General features: G+C 38.6%; 1 protein-coding gene across 1 annotated transcript in view; it reads left to right on the top strand.

The window, feature by feature from the left end:
* The window catches only part of LOC104490869 (brain-specific angiogenesis inhibitor 3-like), a gene marked incomplete at both ends in the record, with an annotated part of 52313 nt that overhangs the window by 18665 nt on the left and 20043 nt on the right, over positions 1-13605 (top strand). The window contains one exon of the mRNA XM_010133217.1: positions 6220-6326. Within this exon, the coding sequence (XP_010131519.1) occupies positions 6220-6326 (107 nt within the window). The remainder of the gene's footprint in view (positions 1-6219; positions 6327-13605) is intronic.

Below are 13605 nucleotides of genomic sequence, written 5' to 3'. Positions count from 1 at the left end.
TGCCACTCCAGAAGGCTGTGCTGCCCTTCAGCAAGACCTGGACAGGCTGGAGAGTTGGGCAGAGGGGAACAGAGTGAAGTTCAATGAAGGCAAATGCAGAGTCCTGCACCTGCGGAGGAATAACCCCGTGCACCAGTACAGGTTAGAGGTTGACCTGCTAGAAAGCAGCTCTGCAGAGAAGGACCTGGGAGTCCTGATGGAGAACGAGTTAACCCTGAGGGAGCAATGTGCCCTTGTGAGCCACAAAGCCAGCAGTATCCTGGGGTACATTAAGAAATTATTGTGTCCAGTTCTGGGCTCCCCAGTTCAAGAGAGACAGGGAACTACCTGGAGAGAGTCCAATGGAGGGCTACAAAGATGAATAGGAGACTGGAGCCTCTCTCTGACAAGAAGAGGCTGAGGGACCTGGGTCTGTTCAGCCTGGAGAAGAGAAAGCTGAGAGGGAATCCTGTCAATGCTTATAAATATTTAAAGGCTGGGGCTGAAGAGGATGGCCCAGTCTATTTTCAGTGGTGCCCAGTGATAGGACAAGGGACAACAGGCAGAAACTGGAACACGGGAAGTATCACCTAACATGAGGAGAAACTTCTTTGCTTTGAGGGTGATGGAGCACTGGAACAGGCTTCCCCCAGTGGTTGTGGAGTCTCCTCTGGAGATACTCAAAACCGGCCTGGACATGATCCTGTGCAACCTACTGTAGGTGACCCTACTTTAGCAGGTGGGTTGGACTAGGTGATGTCCAGAGGTCCCTTCCAACCCCTGCCATTCTGTGATTCTGTGATCTGAAGATATTTTGGCTTCAGTCATTGCTCCTTGGTTGTATCCCAAATGTCTAAAGTTAAATTTCACTCCTAGGTCATCAGCACTAAAGGTTTAGTAATCTGCACTCAAAATATCCTTTTGAAAAGTTTAACTTCAGAAAACTGGAAACAAACCAGAGAAAGGAAAAGACGTAATAGATTTGCTAAGTAGCTAGTCATGCAGGGATAACTGCAGAAAGCTTACACAGAATGAACAAACAATAGGTCTGTCCTGAAGGAGACAGCTAGGTAACAAAAGAAATTACAACCCATGGCTGATAAGGAGTTACATGTCAAGCTGATCAGGAACTTTTAGAGAAATATGTCAGAGAAATAAGATAAGTCCCATCAAATGTGTCAGTAAAATCTAAGATGTGAGAACTAAGAACAATGTATGGTATTGTTCAAGAGACAAGACTTCTGCAAATGTATTTTTATAAAAATAGATCCACGTTCTCTTGAAAGTTTTAAGAATATATTAAGTTCCAATAATACAGTATTGGTTTCCAGAAGTACTTAATTCCATAGTAGTTAATTCTTTAATCATTCTAGACATGTTCCAATATTTATGCTTTGCCCAGATTTTATTCAAAACAGGTCCTCAATATTTTTCTCATAAGCCTATTGTCCGTGGTAGAAAACATAATCTAGGAATTGTTTTGACCAAAATATTACTGAAAACAGTGATAGATTACCTTGTTTGTTAACAAAAAGATTAACAGTGCATGACTGCTGCCAAAGATTAGCTAATGATTTCCCACTGAAGGTAGAAGGTTTCTTCAAAGGCAATACTAGCTACATAAGATAAAATATGAGAAGAGGGAAGACTCATATAATTGTCGACAACTTATTAATAAAATTAAACCTTTGGGTTTTGTTTTGTGTCTGATTGCAACACTATACAAGATTTTCAGAAGCTTTTTTCTATTGCCTTTGTTTAAGATAATTTTGCCTGTGGCATTGAAGTAGGATTCAAGAGAGTAACTGTAGTTTTAGCTTCATCTGTGAGCTAGTGCATACTGCTGGATAACTTGCTTCACCCTTTCATTATCCTTTCCCGCATCTAGTAGCTGCCTAGGTAGATGGTCAACTCTGTGAGGCTGTGCATGTGTCTTGCTTTGTCTGTGCACAGAACTTCCTCAGGTCACAGGTGGGTTGATAGTGTTTTGGAGGTGCATGTCCCCTCACCATTACTGTCAGAGTGTGATTCTAGACCACTGACTTTGCTGAGTGTTTGTGCTTAGGTAGAATGAATTGATGCCTATTGTTACAGAGATATACATGATAAATTTGAGTACACACTCTGTGTGGAAATGTATTGCTGAATCACATTGTCGGTGAAAGACAGATCAGCTTTCTATTTGCTGGTTTTAACTAATTTACCCAAGTATTTGCAATTTGCTTCTGAATTTTAGCAATTCTTTATGATTTTGTACAGCTAACTCACATTTATCTGTGGGTGTGTTATGAATTAACTGTGCCATAGTTACAGAAATAATTGAACTGGTCCTGAGACGAGCCAGCAGGGCCAGTGAGGCTTTTTAACTCAGATATAATACCACTCCAGTGTGACAGTAATGTCTCCATGGGCAATGGGTTGAAGCTGCACAGATGCTTTAATGTGGGTGGGTGCCTGATTAGTAAGCTCTGCCAAATATACTTTAGCTTTGGGAAGAAGTGGTTTGTTTTATATGCACAGCAGCTCTTGATCCAAGGTATTTGTACAATATGTTGAAAAGCACAGTCAGTCAGGGACCAGGACAATGTCTTTGCCTGAGCTAAATGATACCTCTTCCAAGCTCTGACTTGCTCCCACACCTCTTTCATTATAACTCTGGGTCTTGGGAATGCCTTTAGCTTTGAACACAGCACAAGGTGCACAGATTATCACTGGCACTATGCTAAAGTTAAAACATGATCTTGACTTCTGAAAAGTGTGACATGAAAGCACACAAGCAGTATGCTTCTAAATAGATAGGAAATCTCTCATGTTACCTGTGACTTGCTAGCATAAAAGACAAAATATGGTTTATGTAAGTATGCATATATGTGTGTGTATGTATTTTTAAGAAAAATATTAACATTCAGTATTTGGAGGAAAAGTAAGAGTTTTGGTACTGAGAATCAACACCTGAGGAATTGTTTAGTAATCACAACTTGCTTGAAATGGCCATGGATGCATGACAAATATACTCAAAAGAGCTCTAAGTTTTAGCAGATTTATGTAATTTATATATTACCTCTTTATGTTAAATTACGCTCCCCAAATCAGAACATTTCTTTTGTTTATAAGGTCATAATAGGATGATGATTGCATTTGTTGATGTCACCATCAACGAATTTTATTTATCAAAATCTGTTTTTTTCCCGTTGTAACGCTGTCCTGTTGCATTCACTTTTTGGGCATGTCTGAGGCAGTGTTAGTGTTTTAGATTATTCACCAACTTTCTTTGGGTTTTGCCATTAATGGATCTCTTGCTTTTTTAGCAGCACCAGCTGTCTTGATATAAAATTCAGGAACGCTGATGGTGAGGCAAATTTAGAAGAAAATTTTTTCCACAACCATGATTCATATTAGTATTACTGAGCCACCTGCAAGGTGTTCTTTGTCCTCCCCAAAGAGAGGGTATGGCTTTGGGCACAAGTCTGCTCAGTTCCCTTGCTCACCTCACTCTTCTGTCAGCAAAAGTGCAAAACAGGGAAGATGGACAGTTTTATGGTTAGGTAATGGGATTGACAAAATCTGTAGACTGTTTGTGCCTCTACTAGAGGTTTCTCTTGCAACCATGGGTGAATCATTGAATTATTTTTGCCTCATCACCCCATCTGCTCTAGTGATAGGATTTCTTTTCTCTTTGCCTTTTTTCTTGTTTTATAACCACTTCACTGTAATACAGTGGGGTTACAATTTTCCTGAAACACATATAATAATACTTTTAAACAACTCATGGCTTTTCTCTGCTGAACTTGGAATTAATTAGATTTCAGTAACACGCATTTGTCAGTGCTTTAAGTTGTGAGATGACTTCAACCAAGTGTTTGCTTTGTTAATTTAATTTACTCAAAAATCGTAAACTGGGAATCTGCAGTGTAACTACAAAACCCAAACGGAATCTGTAAGTCATGACCATGTGAAAATAAGACATGAAGTGTTTGTAGAAGCTTCTTTTTCCCCATGCAGTTCTGCTACTGTGAAATGGTGAAAATATTTTTTCCTTTTAAATGGCATTGCAATAACCAGTAAAAGGCCATTTTGTTTTATAGCCACTTTTAGACCCACGTTATTGACTATACTTGCTTAATTACCAACTTGTACTGAAACACATTTCAAAGAAATAACCTTTTTGCTCTTCAGTTCTCATGTGATATCTTTAGCACATTAAATGCTTCAGCTGTGGTTTCAGAACTGATTCTTTCACATACAGTTTAAGCTTAATCTGTTAAGATTTTGGTGTAAGATAAGCATCACAGCTTATAACATTTTAAGTATCATCATCTTCTGGTAGATGCTTAGTGTTACTGATCAAAGTAGAGCAAGAAAAGATTCAAACTTATTAACATTGCAGCTAAAATCTAAGGAATGAATGTTTGCTGAAGAGATTAAAGGCACTGGTTATATGAAATCAATATCATCACAAAAACAGATACTATGCAAATATTACAGGTTTTACAGTTTTGCATTTTTCTCTTTCATTCTTAAACCAAATGATATTAAACACATAGATCTCATGAAAAATTAGGACAAAATAAAAGAATTTTCTGATACAAAATATCTGTTTTACATTAATGTTTCTATTTCAATTCTCATTTCTAAATGGCAGCACCTTATGAAATATGTCCTGAAGACTATTTGATGTCAATGGTGTGGAAAAGGACCCCAGCTGGGGACATGGCATTCAATCGATGTCCTCTCAATGCCACAGGTACAGTATTGCTTTGAAATTGCATGATAAGAAAGGGAGAATCTTTTGCATTGTGTCCTAGACATAATCATTACCATAATCATAATCATATGAAAGCCCTGATCGAATTAAATCAGGCCAGGGAAGTCAAGGGCAACAAGAATAGCTTCTGTAGGTATTCAATGATTTTTTTGCCTCAGTCTTTTCCTCAGTTTGCAGGGACTGTGCAAACCTCTTAAGGCCAAGTGCAAGGTCTTCCAAATGGGTCAGGGCAATCCCAAGCACAAACAGAGGCTGGGCAATGAGTGAATTGAGAGCAGCCCTGAGGAGAAGGACTTGGGATTGTTGGTGGGTGGAAAATTCATTATGAGCTAGAAATGTGTGCTTGCAGCCCAGAAAGCAAATCACATCCTGGGCTGCATCAAGACAAGTGTGGCCAGCAGGTCAAGGGAGATGATTCTGACCATCTAATCTTCTCTTGTGAGACCAAGCCTGGAGTACTGGGTTCAGCTCTGGGACACCCCAGCATAAGAAAGACATGGACCTGCTGGAGCAGGTCCAGAGGAGGGCCACAAAGATGATCAGAGGACTCGAGCAACTGCCCTGTGAGGACAGGCTGAGAGAGTTGGGAGAAGAGAAGGCTCTGGGGAGATCTTACAGCAGCCATCCAGTACTGAAAGGGGGACTACAGGAAAGATCAGGAGTGACTTTTTATCAGGGAGCGCAGCAGTAGGACAAGGGGACGTGTTTTCAGAATGAAAGAGGGTAGATTTAGGTTAGAGAGAAAGAAGTTCTTTACTGTGCACCCTCACCCTGTGAGGCACTGGACCTCACCGTGTGAGGTTGCCCAAAGAAATTGTGGATGCTCCATTCCTGCAAGTGTTCAAGGCCAGATTCTGCTGCAACCTGATGTAAAGGATGGTGTCCCTGCCCGTGGCAGGGGTGTTGGGACTAGATGATCTTTAAGCTCTCTTCCAAACCAAACTATTGTGTGATTTTATGATTCTAGGATCCATGATTCTATGATTAATAGTCTCTTATACATGTGTATGTATGCATATATGCAAATCTATCTATATAACCCCCCTATATATATATGCATATATATACAAACATATATTTGCATATAGTATGTACATATATTCTCTCTTTTAGCTTACATACATGCGTGTGTCTGTGGTGTGTGTATAAATATGTATGTACATACATAAATCCATTATATAGTCAGAGAGAAAAACCAGAGAAGAAATCAATTTGACAGGACCTATTAGGGAAAGTGATGAAAATGAATAAAAATATATAAATCTTTTTGGTTAAGAAAACACTACTAAAACCCCACCATGTGAACACTGAAACATATTCCAGAATCTTTTACTACTCTCTATATACTGATGATCATTGGATGAAATTGTTTCTGTGGGCTTTTAAAATAGCATGGAAGGTAGTTTAAATAAGGTTCGTTCTTCCCAATTGTTCTCGCTTACGTAAATATTTTCGTTCTTCTTTGTGACTTACAGGCACCACTAGCAGACGCTGCTCACTCAGTGTTCATGGAGTGGCCTTCTGGGAACATCCAAGCTTTGCTAGATGCATATCAAATGAGTACAGACACTTGCAGCATTCAGTAGGTGCAAAGCCAACTTTAGTACTTGCTCTGTTTATTCATTACTAACAATTGGTGTGAAAAAAAAATTACTTATTTACTCATAAGTCAGACTTCTTGACAAGAAATGCCAAGAGGAAAATAGACCTAAGAAAGAATAATTTATATTCATGTATATTATTCTGACCTTTTATATTGCCAAAGTTTGAGTGAAAGATGCTTTGTCTTAACTGTAAAAATGGAAAAGTGAATCAGATTCCCTTTTTTCATGTCTACTGTGTGAAATTTTTAGAGGCCAAAGGTAATAGATATTTTGGGTTATTAGCAAATGAGATGTGAATAAATGAGATTTAGTGGAAGAATGACCTGCTGTGTGATTTTATAATACCTTGAATTTTTTAATTGCACACTAGGAATTCAGAAACAATGGGGTTTTTTGCTATCAAATTTAGAACTTCAACTTGAAATGTAACAATAAGAAATTATTATAGGGTAAAGCTATTGCAATATCTTGGAAAAAAGTAAATCTAGATGGAAGAAATACACGGGTTTCTCAGTATGCTTAACAAAGTGTCTTTGTGAAACATATGCATTATACACTGAGCTACTGCCTAAAAATGTTTATATGTATAGATGTAATACATCGTATGTATTGCATTATAAGTGTATTAACCGTTGTATATGCTAGATACATTGATTACATTCTATTTCCATAGTCAAAGCATTCAGCCAGCTTAATACCATTGTGCAAAGAGCTCCTTTGAAGATTCTCATGGACAATGGTTTTTGCTTGCATGATGTGTTTTACTGATATTCTTATTACTTTGCCTCCTTTTCCAAAGGCCACTGCTCCATTAATCATTCAGCAGAGGGGCACTAATATGGATCAGTGTGCCCCATAACTTCCCAATCTCTTAACCAAGAGCAGCACTTCTGTAGCAGCTTGGAAGGTAGTAGCCTGGCTGTCATTCCTCAGATCTGGCTTGCCACTTAGAGGAGATTTTGTTGAATTCCTTTGAACTGCACTTCTGTTTCATTAGATTCCAACTTAACTGAGGCCTGGGATTCTGTTTCAGTGTAAACCAAAGCAAGCATCATTTTTAAAATAATACAAAATAAATTGTCAAAGCAATTTACCCCACTACAGAGAAACTTTCTTATTTTATATAGTTGTCTGCATGTTGCTCTATCCCGTTAGTGTTCACTCTGGAAAAACACCATTAAGTTGGCTGTAACTGTTTCACACTTTACATTTTTTGATATTTTATTCTTCTGCAAAGCTGCATATAGTAGATGTTTAAATGTACTTTATGGGCAAGGACAGCAATATATTTGTATTTCATTTGCTTAGAATCTCTATTTTGATAAATACCACAATAAAGGCAATGATTGTAGGTAATATATATAGATTTTTGAATACTAATCATGTCATATTGCAGAACAAAAAATTCACATTTTGTGATTGCAAACATTGAGATATTTCAAAGTATTCTAGCTATTTTTGCTTTTAAGTATTACAATCTTCTGATATGTTTAAAGGATTTTGAAATATTTTAAAAGATTTTTACATCTTGACCTGCCTGACCAGAAGACCATCCCTTTAGAGTTTTGTTTCGTGTGCTCTTAACTTTTTACATTTCATATCAACTTTTATTCATAGCTTTGATCCCCATGCCACTGATTCTGTAGTGATATTCAGCCTTTCATTTTTGTGTTATTGCTGGAAGTCATTCATAAGTAACTCAAACAGTGGTAAATGCTCTTTCATGTTTTTCAGTGGTTTGACTTATCTGGGTAACTTTTGGTGAGGCAGTGCTAATTTTTTAAGAGCTTCAAGTCTGCATGGCAGGAAGGGGTCATTGCTGGACAAAAGAAGGCAGTTCCAACCCAGATCAGATTTATCTATTCCTCTGTGTTTCCTTTTTCAAAATATTAGGTATGATTAGATCACACTGTGGACTAATCTTTTGCCAAAGAACATTTAAAAATAGCTAAAGCTTCTTTAAAATTACACTAGCATCTAAACATCTTACTGCTGCACAAAAATTTATTCTAGTTTATATGCCTACAAATTAAGGGATTAAAGTGGTTTTCATTTTACACTTGGGAACTGTTCACAAAGAAAATCAGCTTGTTTTACATCTTACTGCTTCTCAAAGTGAACACCACCACACATTTAAGGAATCATAGGAAGCAGAGGTAAAGACCTATAAGGTCATCACCCTGCAAATGCAGGCTTGTCTCCCCATGATATATGTCAGTTGTATAAATCCCTGAAAATAGGGATTTAAAAGGAAGCTGCTGACAGACAGTGTTACTATAATAAATATGTGTGCTTATGAAAGCATTTATGAGATGCTTCAGGGTGCTTAACTTACCAGTAACGTTATTCTACCAACTCAGACCAGGAGTAATGTCACTCAGTTCTGTGAATGTTTCCGTAAAATCTGAGTCTGAGCTGAATCCCTTTCCTTTCTTACCTGAAATACATAAAACAAAAGTAGATGTGTAGTCTTCAAAAATTACATTGCTGAAGTTAATTTAAAACAGTTGATATACATAATATACATATATTACTTAATACATTAAAGCATGCCTCTCTGGAGGAATAGAGACAGGTCCCTGTCTCTTTGCCTTCCAGACAAGCTATATATTATCCAGAAGTCATAGCCCAGAAGTCATATAGTTGAATTCACATGGTACTGTTCCCAGGCGAATACTCCCAAAGAAAAATGTTTCATATGCTGGGAGCCAGAAAATACTGCCTGGGCCACAGGCCCCGCTAACCTTGCTACACAGAGTCTGGACTGGAAGCTTATAGTAATGCTAGTAAATAATCTAAACGGGATGACTGCCCAAGCTTAAACACTGTTCTTGCAGTCATCTACACTGTTTAGCTGTTTATCTGTTGGCATACTCCTTGACATGATTTAAGACCATACCAGTCTTAACAATGCTTATCATCCTTTAGAGGTTAGCATGGCAGAGAGACCATTCCCAGCAGGCAATAAAGCCATCATTTTCTGGGACAGAGCAGGGAAAAAGAATTTAGCTTGAGGGATACAAGCCGTCTGTGCTCACTGGCCTCAGGGCTAGACAATATTCCCACAGCTATTTTATTTACCTGTATTTCCTATTTGTATAGTAAAAACACCTGACATTTGAGCAGCTTGGATTGCGAGTGGAGAAGTTGAGTCCATCAGTGAGGCCAGGGGTACTGTGTCCAGTTCTGGGCTCCCCAGTACAAGAGGGATATGGTGTTACTGACAGAAGTCCAGCAAAGGGCCACTAAAATAATTAAGGGAGTGGAGCATCTCTCTTATGAGGAAAGACTGAGATCTGAGACTCTTCAGTCCAGAGACAAGAAGGCTTAGAGGTGTAGAAGCCTGAAGGAAGCTTGCAAAGAGGACAGAGCCTGGCTCTTTTCAGTGGTGCCCAGTGAAAGGACCAGAGGCAGTGGGCACAAACTGGACCACAGGAGTTGCTGTCTAAACATCAGGGGACACTTTTTCACTGTGCGGGTGACCAAGCACTGGCACAAGTTACCCAGGGAGGTTGTGGAGCCTCCAGCTTTGGGGATATTCAAAAGCCAGCTGGACATGGTCCTGGGCACCCTTAGGTGACTTTGAGCTGAGAGGTTGGATCGGGTGACATCCAGAGGTCCCTTTCAACTTCGACTATTCCATGTTTCTGTGATTCTGTGACTCCCATGACTCCAGAAGATTGGAAATTTACACACAGCAGAAATCCTGAAAAGTTAATTCATAGACTTCCACTCTGAGTATGATTTTTACTTTCTTCCTAAAGATAACTTTTTCCTACAAACAATAACACAGGTTTTTAGCAGATACCCTCATTAAGCCAGAGTTCTATGCTATATATAGTGTTGAAAATTACTGCATAACCGCAGGTGATTAACCCCTGAAGACTGTTTCATCACTATTGTAGCTACAATAAGTTCTCACTGCCTTATGCACAAAGCCTCTTGTGTTTTTATTGTTTTCTCTATTATTCACCTGAAAGTGACATGGGCAAACTTCAACCCTTAATGAACAGTATTAAAGTAGTAGAAACCCAGCTACTGCTATGTGTTCTTCAGCTTGACTCAAGACTTATATGGAGACCAATATGAGAGATATGCCATCATCATCATCATGCCTTGGCTTCACAAACGAAGATTTGGGAAGGGTTTTTCCCACACGCACTGCAAGCGATGAGTGCATCCTTCAAGCCTGCGCGGTGGATTTTTTAGGTGAGGCGCAGCGTGCGCTGAACCGGCTCCACCCTTTACACCTGAGGTTCATCTGCCAGGGCCTAGCGAGCTTGGACGGTGACAGCAAAGTCCTCGGGTCGTAGGTTTGGTTAGAGTGTCCTTCTCTTAGATGATGGATGCCTTACAAGGCTAAACAAGCTCCATCTGCCCGGGTTTGGAGTCAGAGTTGTCCTTCTCCTAGGATGGTTGCCCGAAGGCTAGTGAGCCCATCCTGCCCGTGGACACACTTTGTGTGACCCTTCAGTTGAGACCTGTCTGGCTTGGGAGCCCCTACCGGTGGCATATGCCACCACCAGCAGAGCTCTCAACCTTACAAGGGCGTGCACGCTCTTTCCCCACGACAAGGGAGTGCCCGTGAAAGAGGTTAGCTATGTACATTGTGATAAAATGGCACTATCTTTTCATCTCAAAATCTATTTGCAAAAGGTGAAGAGTCAGTAAAGTTAAAAATACACTCATAATGCTAAAGATAATATTGTGACCATGAATAATTATGCTCTTTTTCCAGCCACTTACAGAATGTGCCAGGCGGAATTACTGCCTCTACTCAGGATAGGCGTGTGCTTGCACTTTATATACAGGGTACTGGCACTTCAGAAGAAAGCAAGTTTTTCCATTGGGTAAATGGAATACTTGGACCAATTTTTGATGCATATATCAATGTTGTACGTAATATTCTATTGTGACTGTTTCAGAGTATTTCACAATCTTCAATTAATATATCTCCTCAACATATGCTTGAGATCAGGCTGTACTACATCTCTGTTTTTCTCAATGGAGAACAGAGTGAGACCAATTAGCAGGAAATTTATCTCTGGTCTTCTGAATCGGTGCCTAGCTGCCCTTCCTTCTTAACATTCATACGTCTCCATAGGACAGCACAGAAAATCCCTGGCATGGTAAAAATGTAATAACTACAAGGGCCTCTGAAGAGACTATACACTGGATCGTGATGAAACATTGAAGGGGAATGGTTTGGTTTGTGGAGTGGAGATTGACAGTCAGCTTACGTCTTTCTCAAGGGCATAGAGCCCTATGCAATTCATGTGTAGGTGCTTGAGTAAAAGCAGTTAAGAGGATGATGTGCTTCAGCTATGTCACAAATGTACAGCCTGTACTTTCATTAGTTTATTTTACCTTGTGCACTATGGAATACCGGTTTCTTTTATAAAGATAATTCGATCTGTTTGAATAACGGAACCAGTTAGTCATGGATAACTTATCCAACATTTGGAACAAATCTGTTATCAAATGAATTCAACAAATGCTGTTTGACCAGCTTATACATCTGGTTCAGTAGTATAAAAAAATATTCACCGTACAAATTAAGGGACAAAAATACCAAAATCCATGAAATAACCCCCTGGGAAATTCTTTGGTCAGCCCTAATAATAATAATACTTTAAGAACCTAATTAGGATTATTCTTACTAAAGTGCTATAAGCGTAAAATGCAAAGTGATAAATAGGTGTGCTTTGCCTTCTGGAATTGTGACCTAGAGCATCAAGCAACTTGATAAACGGAAAAAGAAACATCACAGATTGTGTATCAGGATTTATTCTGGATTTCTTGTGTTGCCTTAGAGTTTTTTCAGTATCTTAAGCTTTACATTAAGTAAATGCTCTTAGTTAAGCGTGGTGTTGCAGAACTGTTACCAGTCATCGTTGCAGCTAAGAAGGAGTATTTTGCCCAATGATGCACAATTTGTTAAATGTGCTTTTAAGAAAGAGGAGATTACAGCAATGATAGTCTTCCAAGCGTCTGTTTTACTGTGGATGGAGATGAAGGAGAGTCATAAGGTTGAATAAAATCTAGTGGCAGGGGATATCCTTTTTTCAGTTCCTTTTGGATACTTGATCACATACTGATCATCAGATTTTAGTTAATAGAGAGAAATTTTCCTGCTTTCTCTAATTCTAGATTATATTCTCAGAATGTGGAGGGTTTTTACCCTCTGTGGGATAGACATGGTTTGGGTTTTTAGACCATTTTAACAAATCAATTACTGCTATAGCAGAAGTTATGGACCTTGTTAAAGTCCAGTCTTTCTTTCTACTGTTGGCAAATTGTTTTATTTTCTGAAAATTGAACTCCTTTGGTCTAACTAGCATATTTTAATCTCTTTAAGAAGAGTATCTGTTGGTAGCTTAATGAACTGTTATTATATAAGGCAGATTAGATGATGATCTAATGACCTAAACTTAGACTGTATATTATGAAGTATTATCCTCATCACTTGTTATCTTCTTTTGATCTAGAAGGAGAAGATGGTATGTCTAATTATTTCACATAAAATTGCTTACCTGAGCTAGTTCTTGGTTAATTTGGACTAGTATTTTTTGAGATATGTTTCCATAAAAGAGAGATATCTCCAAAATATTCTGAAGTACTATTCTGCATACCTGAAATTTTATAAGTAGATCAGATATTACACAACTCCGCTGACTGAATACACTGTCACGTATGTCAAGTTAGGTTTAGCATCACCGTAAGAGATTGTAAACTGAATCTTGTGTCACAAAGAAATTAAAGCAAAAGTCACACTGCGTGTATGTATTGTGGTTGCCATAATCTAGCAGCTGGGCTGTGTAATTGATATTTTGAGGCAGACCAAACTTCAAATTTAGTCTTTTGCATTTATTTAATTTCGAATTTTCAAGTGTGTGTTAGCAAGCTATTAATTGTTCTTTATGCAACAATTGCTTAATATATAAAGCAATATCTAGTTTCTGGTCTGGTCTTTATTGCTTTCTAAATAAGCAATATTTAGATGATGGTCTAGAAAGGGAATGTGCTGATTACTTAGCATGACTTCCTGCATGACCTCTTCTTGAACTAGCATATGTCTCATAGGAAGACATCTAGTATTCGCTGTAAAAAGTAATGTGATAGAGAATAGAGAATGCATTCTCCAAGACTTTTTTTTTCAATTTTCAATTCTCATGTTCTTGCCAGTTTCAGTTAGCACACCTCAGGTAGGTTGGGCTGAGAAATGTCATGCTCTGCTTTGATTTTCTTTTTTTTGGG

Source organism: Buceros rhinoceros, unplaced genomic scaffold, assembly GCF_000710305.1.
Source record: "Buceros rhinoceros silvestris isolate BGI_N320 unplaced genomic scaffold, ASM71030v1 scaffold4743, whole genome shotgun sequence".
NCBI classification, from domain to species: domain Eukaryota; kingdom Metazoa; phylum Chordata; class Aves; order Bucerotiformes; family Bucerotidae; genus Buceros; species Buceros rhinoceros.
Note: the sequence above shows the minus strand (reverse complement) of the source record. Positions and strands in the feature narration are given on the sequence as shown.